Source organism: Lactuca virosa, chromosome 3 (assembly GCF_052849685.1).
Source record: "Lactuca virosa cultivar CGN04683 chromosome 3, Lactuca_virosa_CGN04683_v6, whole genome shotgun sequence".
Classification (NCBI taxonomy): domain Eukaryota; kingdom Viridiplantae; phylum Streptophyta; class Magnoliopsida; order Asterales; family Asteraceae; genus Lactuca; species Lactuca virosa.
Window position 1 is genome coordinate 270218509 of NC_136428.1, and position 12746 is coordinate 270231254.

General features: G+C 34.1%; 3 protein-coding genes across 3 annotated transcripts; all 3 read right to left on the reverse strand.

Annotated features, from left to right (window-relative positions):
- Positions 1-213: 213 nt before the first annotated feature.
- LOC145167190 (uncharacterized) lies at positions 214-4869 on the reverse strand. The gene is made up of 4 exons (XM_079086304.1): positions 3793-4869; positions 1553-3684; positions 1217-1466; positions 214-1133 (listed from the first exon to the last, which is right to left on the reverse strand). Exon 2 carries the CDS (start codon positions 3345-3347, stop codon positions 2406-2408), a length of 942 nt encoding a protein of 313 aa, XP_078942430.1. The 5' UTR covers positions 3348-3684; positions 3793-4869; the 3' UTR covers positions 214-1133; positions 1217-1466; positions 1553-2405.
- LOC145164595 (uncharacterized) lies at positions 718-2005 on the reverse strand. The gene is made up of 3 exons (XM_079083305.1): positions 1553-2005; positions 1292-1466; positions 718-1133 (listed from the first exon to the last, which is right to left on the reverse strand). The coding sequence occupies exons 1-3, from the start codon at positions 2003-2005 to the stop codon at positions 718-720; spliced, it is 1044 nt and encodes a 347-aa protein (XP_078939431.1).
- Positions 4870-4925: 56 nt separating the features above from the next.
- LOC145167189 (Peptidase family M48 family protein) lies at positions 4926-10103 on the reverse strand. Its single transcript, XM_079086302.1, has 8 exons — positions 9682-10103; positions 9390-9447; positions 8938-9005; positions 8649-8828; positions 8451-8547; positions 7361-7470; positions 7142-7275; positions 4926-5372 (listed from the first exon to the last, which is right to left on the reverse strand). Exons 1-8 carry the CDS (start codon positions 9919-9921, stop codon positions 5237-5239), a joined length of 1023 nt encoding a protein of 340 aa, XP_078942428.1. The 5' UTR covers positions 9922-10103; the 3' UTR covers positions 4926-5236.
- Positions 10104-12746: the final 2643 nt, after the last annotated feature.

Consider the following 12746-nt stretch of genomic DNA (forward strand, 5'->3'; position numbering starts at 1 on the left):
AGTTGACTTCATCATGTTTGTAATGAATTCCAATGTTGTTAATAATATAAATGATATTCAAGTGTGAAAATGTGTTCAAAATGTGTATCAATTGTCAAATATAAGCACATAAATAGAACCAAAATGTAACAAAAGTACATTACCAAAATACGTGTCATAAATTGACCAAAATGCACATTTCATTAACCACATGAGTGGAACCAAAAACCATTACCAAATTAAGCATACAAGTGTCTGTGCACCATACATAACCACATCATCAAACCATAACTAAAGTTTTCAAAAACAAACAGTTTTTTAAAACAACCAACTAAATAGTCATTGCACCACAACAAACAACCAAAATCACTTCTTGGATTGATTCCCACCTTGCCCTTTACAAGTCCTAGAGTTGTGTCCCTTATTCTTGCATTTGCTACAAGTAACACTGATATGTTTCCTTGATAGCTTCTTCACTCCATCATTTGTTGGCCCTTGGGAATCTTCTCCTTGCATCTCATTGACTCCATCACCTTGACTTGCCTTCTGCCTTTTGCTTAACCTTTCACCCTCACTTTGTCTTCTTTTTTTCTTAGGCCTTCCCACCTGAGTGTGATGTGGAGGAGGGGTTAGCTTTGTTGGACAATTACTTTTAGGCCACATGGGTCTCCCTTTAATTGGTTCCACCTTAAATGAATAAGCTTTTTGCCATGTCTCTAGCCAATACACCTTATGTACCTACTTGTAAATGTCAAGCTCAGCCTCAGGGTCTTCGATCATTTCATTCAGAGTTGCAATTGCATGCCTGCAAGGTATTCCCACTAATTCCCACTTTCTACAAGTGAAGGTTTGGTTCCTAACATCCACCACATGTTGATCTTGCAATACTCCAGTGACTTGATACTTGTTTGCCCCATTCCACCTAGCAATATATTGTGAAGCACCTTTTTTCTTTGCATCTAGGATGTTTGTTGCTGTAGGTGTTAGTGGACCTTTATCCTTCTTCATTGCCTTCATGACATTGCATATCCTCTTCATTAGATACTCCCTAATGAACTCTAAACATGAAATTACAGGTTTGTCCCTGCCTTTCTCTATCTTCCCATTAAACACTTCACACATGTTTGAAATCAACACATCAGAAAAAGCTCTTCCTGCACATTACAATAACATACAATTAATGTTGATAAATAACTGAAACACATAATCATTACCATATGCAAACATATACAATTACCTGAGAAATGACTCCTTGCTCAATGTACAGGAGGAATCTACTTCAACCATTGACATGCCTCCTTATCATACTCACTAAACTCTTTCCTCAAATGCTCAAACTCAGGAATGGTGGTTGCTGATGCAGACCTCCATAAATGGTCCATGTACTCTGTTTTCCCCCACTTCTTTCTCATATTGTCATGAATATGTCTAATACAATATTTATGCTCAGCATTGGGAAACAATTGATCAACTGCAATTTGTAATCCCTACATGACTCAACAGACAATAAATAGAACTAATTTCTTGGTAAAAAAACACAATCTAAATGATCAATTGATGAACTGCAATTTACCTTTTGCCTGTCACTTATGAAAGTATAGTTTGAGTTGCTCCCAAGCTCCAAGTCATCCCCAAGGTTTTCTAAAAACCACTTCCAGCTAGTTGTGTTTTCAGACTCAACAATTGCATAGGCCAAGGGATAAATTCCATTGTTGGAATCTAGACCAACTGTTGTAAGAACCTGACCAGGGAATGGGCCTTTCATGAAGGAACCATCCAAACCTACTAAGTCTCTAAGACATGCCTTGAAACCTTTTTTCAGTGGACCCAAGCATACATAAATCCTTCTAAACTGCCTTGTTGGGGATGCAGGGTTGCCATTAGGACACACATCTATTTTGACTGGTGTGTCTGGGTTTGTAGCTTGAAGTTCAAGAGCATAGTCCCTCAACAATTCAAACTGTTTTGTGTAGTCCCCAATTACATGCTTTCTTGCCATATCTTTTGCCCTAAACACCTTATCCATCGAAATACCCACCTGGTAGGTCTTTTGAAAGTGATCTTGTATGGCTCTCAAAGGAATCTTCGGATCTGCCTCAACTTGATCTATGATTTTCTTGCAGATTAAAGAAGCAGTACAAGCTCTTAGTTTTCTTGTTTGTAAGCATGTATGAGTTTGGTTTAAGGTCCTTATCAACCAGTCAGATTCGGGGTTTGACCTAGATGCATGTATATACCAACCACATGTTTCTTTTTGTGTCTTTACTTCTTTGCCCTTGCTTTTTGAAGTGGTAGGTTGAGTCCCCACTTGACCTTTATTGATGACAGGTACAACTCCTCTGCACTGTGCCCTAAGCCTTTGATTGTCATTTTTTTAAAGAATAGATTCCTTCTTGTTTCTAGTGCATGCACATCAATTAACTCCTTTATTCTTTTTTACTTTTAAACTTTTGTCCCACTGAGAATGACTGTATATGTACTGACTCAAGGCTGCACCTTTTTTCTTTTCCCAAATTTTTTATAAGAGCTCTTCTTTCTCTGTCTTGGTCTGATCCTTCATCCAATGATTCGAACTCCTTATTGTTGATCACTTCCATATCTTCAGGTTCATGACCATCATTAATACATGCTCCTTCAACATCACTTTCAACATTTAGACAGAAGTCTGCCATGTCCACATCAACATCTTCTATATTGTTCTCCTCATCCATTATGTCATCCCATTTATCTTCATTTTCTGAGTTTTTCCCATCCTGATCATCACTTTCATCCTTTTCATACTCTTCATCACTCTCTTCAGATTCATCATCCCCTTCATACTCTTCAACATCCTCATCACTTCCAAGTAAATTTTCCATAAGGTTATCAAAAAGCTCATTATATTGTTCATCATCATTAACAGGTGGGGTGTTGTAGCATCCTTCAATATGGTCATTATCCTGAACCCCAATCATCTCATCCCCTACATTAGCAATATTTGAAGTAAATGGCTTGTAGCATCCTTCAACAACAGCTGCAGCCTCCTGAACCTCCTTAACACCCTCATTAGTGTTTTCCTTCTCTTTTAAATCATCAATATCCTCTAAATTAAGCCTCTTGCTACAAGAACCTTCCCCTCTTTTTGAATTCCCAACTCTACCCCTTCTATACTCTGGTGAGAATGCATCACTTTTACTCCCAAAAAGAATCAAAGACATGTACTCACCAATTGGCTCATCATTGACATGGTTCATATTTCTCAATGGAGATTCTACAACTTCAGCCTCATATTCAGCCCCTTGATCATCATTTTTCTGGTAATTCCTCAATGACAACTTTACCCTTTGCATTGGGAGACATGAAGTAAGTGAGTAGATTTGTCTTCCCATGTTCTGTGTACACCTCAATCAACTTGTTATTTCGAATAAATTTAGAAAGATTGATAACATCCTGATCATTCCCTAAAGCTCTAAGACCAAATTGAAAGTCACCATTGGGTATCCTGAAATGGTAGTATATCACTGGGGATTCATCAGTCAATTCAATCATCCGTGGGTCTGGGTAACCTAGGTCAAGCATTATGGCATCAAGTTCATGTACAGAAAACTCATATATGTCCACATAATCAACATAACGCACTTCACCTCCTAATATACTTTATTTCAGGTAACTTAGTAAACTTCCCACCATGATGAAGCTTAATACTAAACCATGTGGGTGAACCCGCTACAAGTCAAAATTGTACATGATAACAAAGTCAAAATTTGGCGGATTTTAGTATAAATCAAGGGTAAAATGAAAAATAGGAATGTTTAAGATAACAGAGCAACTTACCATATAAGGATGATACGTCGACAACTTCATTTTTTGGTCTGATCTGCCACATTACGTACACCATTTCGACTTTAACGTATGACCTTGTCTCCTTTTGCTTCGATTAGGTTCTTTGGATAACGAAGGATGTTTTTTTGCAGGTTTATGGAGCAGAATGAAGAAGGAGGGAGATGGAGAGTTGACGGGTGTTTGGGATTGTAAATGAGGGATAAAAGGTAGAAGGAAGCGTTGACATTCGTATGCAAAAATGGTCCCTATAAGTAAAAAGACAGAAATACCCTCACGTGCAAGGCACATGAGGGGGTTAACGGATTCTTTTTAACGGGTGTTAAGTACAGGGACCATTCTCACAAACAAACCAGTCCAAAAGGACCACAAAACCAAAAAACTCGTGGTTTGGACCAAAACCCCCAAAAAATGCATACCATAGGGACCATTTTTGCAATTTTGTCTAATGAATTTTAGATTAGGATTTGAGCTGTTCATCTACAGAATCCGACAAGAGCACCGGTAGAATAGCCGGAGAAGACGAAGGGCAGAGGGAAAAGCATGTCGTGGGATGGGAGAAGTAGCCCTTGTTAATTTAATAACATTTCTCTACTTTTATGTGGGACCCAAAGTAGTTAATTGGTAATTCACAAATTAAAAAATAATTGACAAGGACATGATAGTCTTTTTACATCTAATAGGGACCAAGACCACAACAAAACCATACTATAGGGATGGTCCGAGTGCAAAATAAAAGTTAGGGATTAGACATGTAATTTCAAGCAAACCACAGGGACTATATCAGTAATTTACTCTAAATAAAATAGATTTTTAAACTACTCATAGTAGCATTTCAACAAACTTGTTTGATCTTTTTTTTTAAATCGGCCAAAATACATTTTTATTAATTATAAAAAAACTCATTTTGCAACATATCATTTTATCACATTTTATATTTTTAACTAGTTTATCAGCTAGTCCGTTTTTTTTTACTAAACCTTATTTTATCAACTACCAATTAGCTTTTCATTTAGTCTATTAAACATAACATCGTTTACTACACTTTGTAATTCCATGTTGAATTTTCAATTTAATAATAACATAATTCATATACCTTTATTAATTGATCCAAAAAATACCTAACATAATAAACATAGAAATTTGAATTACATCATACCACAAGCTAAAGTGTTGTAACACGATATCTGAATTTGTACATTTTTGTATAATCGAGTGTGTAAAACTTTTTGTACATTTCTATATAATCGGAGTAAGTAAAACTTCATAAAGTGGTAACGATTGGTCGCTAAATTTTTAGCAGCTAAATTCTTAACCAATCAAGACCAGGGTAGTTGTACATATTCATAAACCGATTTTCAAATTTTTTGAGGTTTTAAAAGCAAGTGTAAATCACCTCATATGTACTTTAAATTGTATTCGATATTTCCATGACTTGTTAAACTTCTTGCAAAGAGTTTTTCGTAATTGCACGTTTCATGAGAGATTTATAATCTTGACTTCTTGACCACTCGTCAATCTCACGAGCTCTTAGTACAGGAAGGGGATGCGAAAGTTGTCTCGTTTGTGCATTTCTAGAGATAAAGAAAAGAGATCATTGTGATTTATGATTATATGATAAGATAGTATTTCATGAGTAAATTACACAAATGGTCCCTATGGTTTGAGGTAATTTGTACGTTTGGCCCCTAACTTATTTTTTTAACTCGGAAGGTCCATACCATTTGTTTTTGTTGCGCTTGATCCATGTCTTACTTAAAAAAAGACTATTATGCTCTTGATTTTTTAATTTATTTAAATAAGATGGGAAATGTAAGGTAAGGTAAAGTGGGGTTGGGTGTATTTTTTTAAATAAATTAAAAAATCAAGGGCAAAATAATCTCTTTAGGTAAGACAAGACCAAGCGCACAAAAAAAAAAAACAGTAGGGACGTTCCGAATTAAAAAATAAGTTAGGGACCAAACATTCAAATTACCCCAAATCATAGGGACCATTCCTGTAATTTACTCTAGTAAAACAGACAGGTTGGATAACAGATCAAAATCAGTAATTTTTTAATACAAGTCGAATCAGTCTCATTTACTTTATGTGGTCCCATTTAAGAGGTAAAATGGAACTCAAGTGGGTGGGCCCATTTCAGGTAAACAAGTCAAAAATTACCTGATATACGGTGTTAATTCAGTTAACCATATATAAGTGTTTCTATTTTATTTAATAACAAACAGAAAAAAAAAAAAGTTAAGAGAGATTATATTTTTCCCATTAAGTGCTAGCCCCTCATTTATATTTTGTCACATCTTTTAAATACTTTTTAAACGTTATTTATTCAAACAACAATTTATTATCTGGACAATATTGACTCATTCGCTATTTATTATCATATTCAATGATAATTGTTTTTAGAATATTTCAAAACCTAAAGTAAATTGATTTTTGTCATATTCCCAAAATAACTACTTTTTTAATGTAATCTTGTTTTCAATTTCATGTTATTTATTTTATTTCTTAAAAAAAATGAAGTAACATATATTCCAAATGAGAAATTAAATATCTTCCTACCGTATGTTCCTACTTTTCTTCCTACCTATTTAAGATGATGACATGCGTACAAATTTAACATCTCAATAAAATTTAAATTAAATTAAATGACACTTGTCATTATTTAAAATAGGTAGGAAGATTGCATTTTTATACGACAGTCGCAGACTATATATTTCAAATTCTCTTATATATGTTTGCATGTAATTAATTTAGAAATATCTTTATTATTTGATTTTTTTTATAAAAAAATTAATCTCAAAAAACCTTATGTTATGTGTTTTTTCCAAATTAAACCTCATCTTTATTTTTTTCATAAAAAATACCATATATTTTTTCCGAAAGAAAAAACCCTCACCCTTTTAAATGTTTCCAAATAAATCCTCAACTTTTTTAGTTTTTCCTGAAAAAACCCTCACATTTTACAACTTATTTTTAGAGAAAAATGATTAAAAGGTCCACATCGGAAAAAATAATAAAATACAAGATCTTTTTCATGAAAAAAATAAAGTTGAGGTTTAATCCAGAAAAAAAACACAAAATATAAAAATCTTTTATGAAATTAACCCTAAAAAAATTCTACAAAATAACATTTTTCTTTATTTATCAAATTAATTCCATTTAATTTCTAATTATACACAACAAATTCTAATTATACACAACAAACAATGAGTAACTCATCCCATTTCTTTTAGCCAACCAAACATGACACCGGAAAGTAATCACTCATTCCATTCCTTTATGATTCCATACCAAAAAACATAAACAAGGGCATAATTGTCTTTTAAAATGTTTTAAAAATTACCTTATATACCATCCAACGGGACTTGCAGATGCTTTATCATAAGATCGGGCTTGCTCAAGAAAAGCATCCACATTGAGTTGATCAGCCAATGACGGGCATCCTCCCGCAAGTTTCATTAGAACAGAAATGACCACCTCTTGTGGGACCCACGAAACAACGATTATAAAAGATAAAAAAAAAATAATAATTAGAGGGGTAAAAGTTGCACATTGTGTATACCTTAGGGTCTTGAACAACAAGAAGAGCTGCCCGATCACACGTAAGCTCTGCTGCCCGAAGCCAACGAAATAACTGCTCTTCTAATCTCTCCGCTATTATTCCACCAATCCCTAAAACATAATTTAGTTATTTTAAATTTTAGTCCAAAACTATAAGTTTTTTCAACTTTGGTTCTTTTGTTTAAAAGTTTATTTCGATTTTGGTCCCTTGAAACTTGAGAAAGGTTTCAATTTTGGATTGAATATAGTGGAGTATAAATCAAAGAGCACAGGGACCATTATTGTAATTTACTTATTATGTAATTGTAAATTTATAACTATATAATCTATTACTATAGGAAACTAAAAACATTGATATAGAAAAAAACTCAATAAACACCAATTAAGTTTATAATAAAAAGAGTAGATTACATTTTTGGTCCCGATTTTTTCAATTTTGATTCGAAAAAAGTGTTCTTGAAATATTGTCCTTCTTTGAGGTTCCTGTAACGTTTTTAGTCTGTGTTCCAATTAAAATGATTATTTTTGGGACTAAAATTGCAAAATTCAGCTATACACAGGGACCAAAATGATCATTATACATGGAACAGGGACCAAAAACATTACTGGAACCTCAAAAAAGGACCAAAATTGCAAAATAAAACTTTTGTGGACCAAATTTGCAAATAATTAGCTATATGCAAGGACATTAATCTAACATTTTCATTTTCTGGTTGGTTTCTAAAAGATAAAATTATAATTTAATTAAAGTATGAAATTCTTAAAAAGATTAGTCATTCAAAAACATTGTAAACAAAATATGGGTTATATTACAATTTACATTTTTTTTTTAAATCCCATGCCTAAGGAATGAAATTAACAAAGCACACTAAATATGTTATAGTATACAATGAGAGGAAAATATAATATTTGTCATTTCTGACAAGTTTTAGATAAAAAAAAAAAAAAAAAAAAAAAAAAAAAAAAAAAAAACTCAATTTCATGCCTGAATTAGTAAAATTCCACATTTAAGATAACACATAATTGAAGAAAATTCAAGATTTCATGATATTTACATTAAAAGGTTATAAAAAATATTAATAGATACATACCAGGTATTGTGTAGGCTCCAAGGGTAAGAATATTAGCAACTGTTAACCAAACACCATGATCACATTTTAAGTGTCCAAGCTCATGAGCCAAAACAGCCTGTTTATTAATGTTAACATACTTTCTTAAATATCATTAACATATATATAAAAAATAAACTTTTTGGAGAAAAGTATAAAAAGAGAATAAATTTTTTTTACCTGCAACTCCTTTCTTGAAAGAAGCTCTATAAGGCTTGTATGAACAACAACAAATGGCTTTTTACCATTAATGGCTAAAGTATATGCATTAGGAACTGGACTTTGCCTTACATATAAATCAGGAGCTTCAATCTTCAGTGCTTCTGCTGCTTGTATCATTAACTGATGAAGTTCTGAAAGCTAAAAAAAAAAAAAATTAAACCAATTTTTGACATGTTAATAATTACATTTTTTTTCTGATTTCTTCTGTAGTATTTTGCTGATGTGGATACAGATATGTAAAGTTCACCTGATTTTCGGATACAAGAACAGAGGTCCCTATATTTTCAAGAACCATGACTTGTTCTGCTATGCTTCCTGTAATTCAATGTGATATTTGAGATTAAAAAAGATAACAATGAAGAACTAAAAGATCCCTAAAACAAAAGCAAACGAAAAAGTAAGAGCATATCACACATTGAATTCAATCTTTAGAAGAAAGATACATGTTTCATGTGCTTTGAAGCCATTACTTTGCTCAGTTGAACTCAATTTGTTGTGAGTAATGTGAGGAGAAGTTACAAGTTTGTGAAAGTCTTAGATACACCACAAATTTGCATAAGAAATTGTAAGTGTGAGCAATTCGTTCATAATTTTGTGTAAGTATGGAAGATGTGAATTTCATGGCAGATCAAACAAATAAGTAGTGAAAAGCGTTAAAGCGTAATCAATATGGAAAACTCATATATTGCGTACTCTTACCTAATAAAGCCTTCCCAATCTCGTTCAGACCCGGAATCGCCCTCAAAAGCAGCGTATTCTGAAAGAACAAATGAAAAGGTTTTTACAAATGCGCTCCATGTACAATTAGAGTTAGAGTTCACTAAATTTGTGAAGATGAAGGATACGACATGCTTCATGGATGTAGTGTATGAATACTATGATATCTTCCACTAATTGGAACGCTGAGTATTGGGGGGAAACAACAAGATAAACAATAATCCTAATAATTTATACACAACAGAAGATAATTATAAACTGACGATCGAAGTACCTGCTTGTCAAGAGGATGTCGAAAGTCATCGGCGTCAAGATCACGAAAGAATAAAGGGGAGGAAGAAGAAGCTGCTTTACAAACAGAAATCTGAAGTCCTCCATCTCGATTCTTTTTCAGTGATGCAAACTTAGCATACGATGAACCAACGATATGCTTGCTCCTGCCGATATCAAATCCAAAAGAAAGTGGTGAAGATTTAAGAGTCAAATTGAACGACGGAAGGGAAGCAACTGCCATCAAAAAGATTGTACACAAATTGATCAATCAGTTTTTGGGAAAATTAGGTTACGTTGAAGGTTAATCGTCTGATTAATTGATGATTGTCTGGCTCCCGTGGGTCGTCTTTCATGACTGGTGTGTCTCGTCCACAGCCGTAACCATGGGCGATTATTTGCCGCCACTTGTTTTGCCCTTGAATTCTTGAAAGTTTTAGGAATCTTTTGTAAACCATTCAATGAAGTCAACTAACAAGAAATTTGGTTAGTTTAGTTAAATAAAGAAAAGAATTTTAAAAAATGGTTCATTTGGTTTTTAAAAAAATCTGAGTTTGTTTTTTTTTTTTTTTTTTTTTGTCTTTAAGGATGATTTCTTTGATTTGAAAATTTTTAATGGACTCTTTTTATGGTTAACTTCATCACTTTTAACATGTTAAATTTGATCATGTGAAGAACGAAGAACTCTGTCTCCGATCTGATTTCCATAACACCATCTCTCATCCTCGAATCTCTAATCACAAGTACCACACCACTGTAGCTTATCCACTTCACGCGCTATCATTTCTGATCTATTTGAACAAAGATTTGATGGTAAGGAGCACGGTGCAACTGTGTTGTGTCACTTGAAAGGAAGGTATGGGGGAAAGAGAATTTAAAAAAAAAAATTGCTTGATTTATTGTTCACTACTCGGTATCTGTTGATTCATGGTCTTTGTTTTTGGAATTTCAATAAAGAAAATCCAAGTTCTATAGGAAAATGTTGGACATAATGGATGTTAAAAATGAAATCAATATGAGATTTGACGTTACGGGACTCTCCAAGCAAGACCTAAGGTGTATGTCGAGGATGGTATGTTTGTTATCAAGGGAGAACATAAGCAGGAGCAGAATGAAGGAGGCAACAAGAGTTCGTGGGCTAGACAGAATTACAACTACTATTCTTCAGTTTTTGAGAATTTTTTAGAAGACAAACAAAAGTATGTTACTGATTTATGCATCTAATACCATACATAGATGTCATATGTTATATGAGAGACGTGATAAAGAGAAATTTACCAGTGTGTGTTTCTAATATGATATTCTCAAGGATCGAGAGTCATTGAAAAGGAATATTGAAACCTCACCAACGCATGGATGCATTTGATGTATTTTGCAAGGAGGATACCAACCTTCATGATGGTGCTTTTCATGAAGTTCTCAATTCCACATAGGTATATGATCGAATAAACACACAAAATAGACAATCATCATTCATTCGATTGTTCCTCTGTTTTTGTTTAATTGATAGGAAGCAATAGTGTTGCCTCCATGGGTTACGACTGCGATCCGTATAGACCTGGTGTTTAGGAATATGTAAGAGTAAATATGAATGCACTGGTAGTTGAAGAATTATGTTCTTGAGTATCTTCACTTCAAAGAAGAACTCATTAATGGATCATAAGTATCGTTATCCTTTCAACAGTAAATTTGCCCCCTCATTTGTTCCTTTCACACATGTTTACACCATTTTCTGATCCATCATAGCAACAATGGCAACTTCATACTAGAATTGGATGGCGGCGAGAGGGAGGGAGTGGCGACCTTGTTTTTGTAAAGAAAGATGCAGCGGGTTTTCCGAGATTTTAGGGAAATTGTTGCTATATTTGATACACCAATACCAAAAACTTCATGAATGGCCAACGTACTATGTAAAAGACGATTTTTCCCTCGCATACCTTTCACATGATCGAATTTAATGCACCAAAAGTAATGGGGTTAGCCATAAGGACAATCTGTAATGCCCGTGTTTCTAGGCTAGGCATTAATGTTGACATGATAGTCTAGGTTAACCTTTGTAACTCATTTAGAAGAAATGAAAACGAATTATGTGAATATTATGTCAATTATGTGTTTTATGCTTAATTATTAGGGTTTAATTAATTAAGAATAAAAATGAGCGTCAAAATTTAATATTAAATAAAGCCGATATTTAATAAGAAAGTTGTAGTGGTCGTGACAAGGATTACGGATATATAAAGAATGCCGAAATCCGAGTTATAACGAAGAAGTTATGACATGTCGAAGTTTCACGACAAAACCGGCACGGTGCCGAATGTCGTAAAAAGTGAGTTTTTGATAAACTACTTTTTAGCCTTAGTAATCTAAACGAAACTCGTAGTGTTCGTTAAACCGATAGTAGGTATAAAAAGAACGCCCAAATCTGACTTCGTATGAGGAAGTTATGATTTTTCGAAGTTTCGGCTTAGCAGTAGACAACTAAAAACTCGAATTTTAGATCGAGTGATTTTTAGCCGACACAACCTAAACGAGAATCGAAGGTCTTGTAAATAGTAGCACAACGGTAAAAGTCTGATGAAAACGGACATCGGATGAAGAAGTTATGAATTTTTAACGGATTTCCTGTCCCGGTCTGTTAAAAATAATAATATAAAAATTAAAATCAAAATTAGCCAACGAAGTCTAAACGAAAGTTGTAGAGCGTAATTTTACCTACGCGTGCATATAAAGAACGTCAAAAACGGAGCTCGTATGCGAAAGTTATGGATTTTAGAAGTTTTGGTGCGAAAATCGAGAAAAATCCCCAAAACCGAGGAATTTCGCACACGTGGACTTCGGCCACGTGTCCTCGCTTCGCATCCGACGCGTGTCCGAAATCTGATGAGTCATCAAAGCCACCTGGCGAGGCGTGTCATGTCCTTCTCGAGTCCGAGGTTCGGTCCAATAGGAGGCTGTCCCGTGTCCGATCTCGGTGTGTCATCAGCAGCATGTCCGAACCGTAGAGCTGTCTGAAGTGGTCCAATCAGAAGCCTCCAGCAGACCCTTCGCATGCGCAGCCACGTGCGAGCC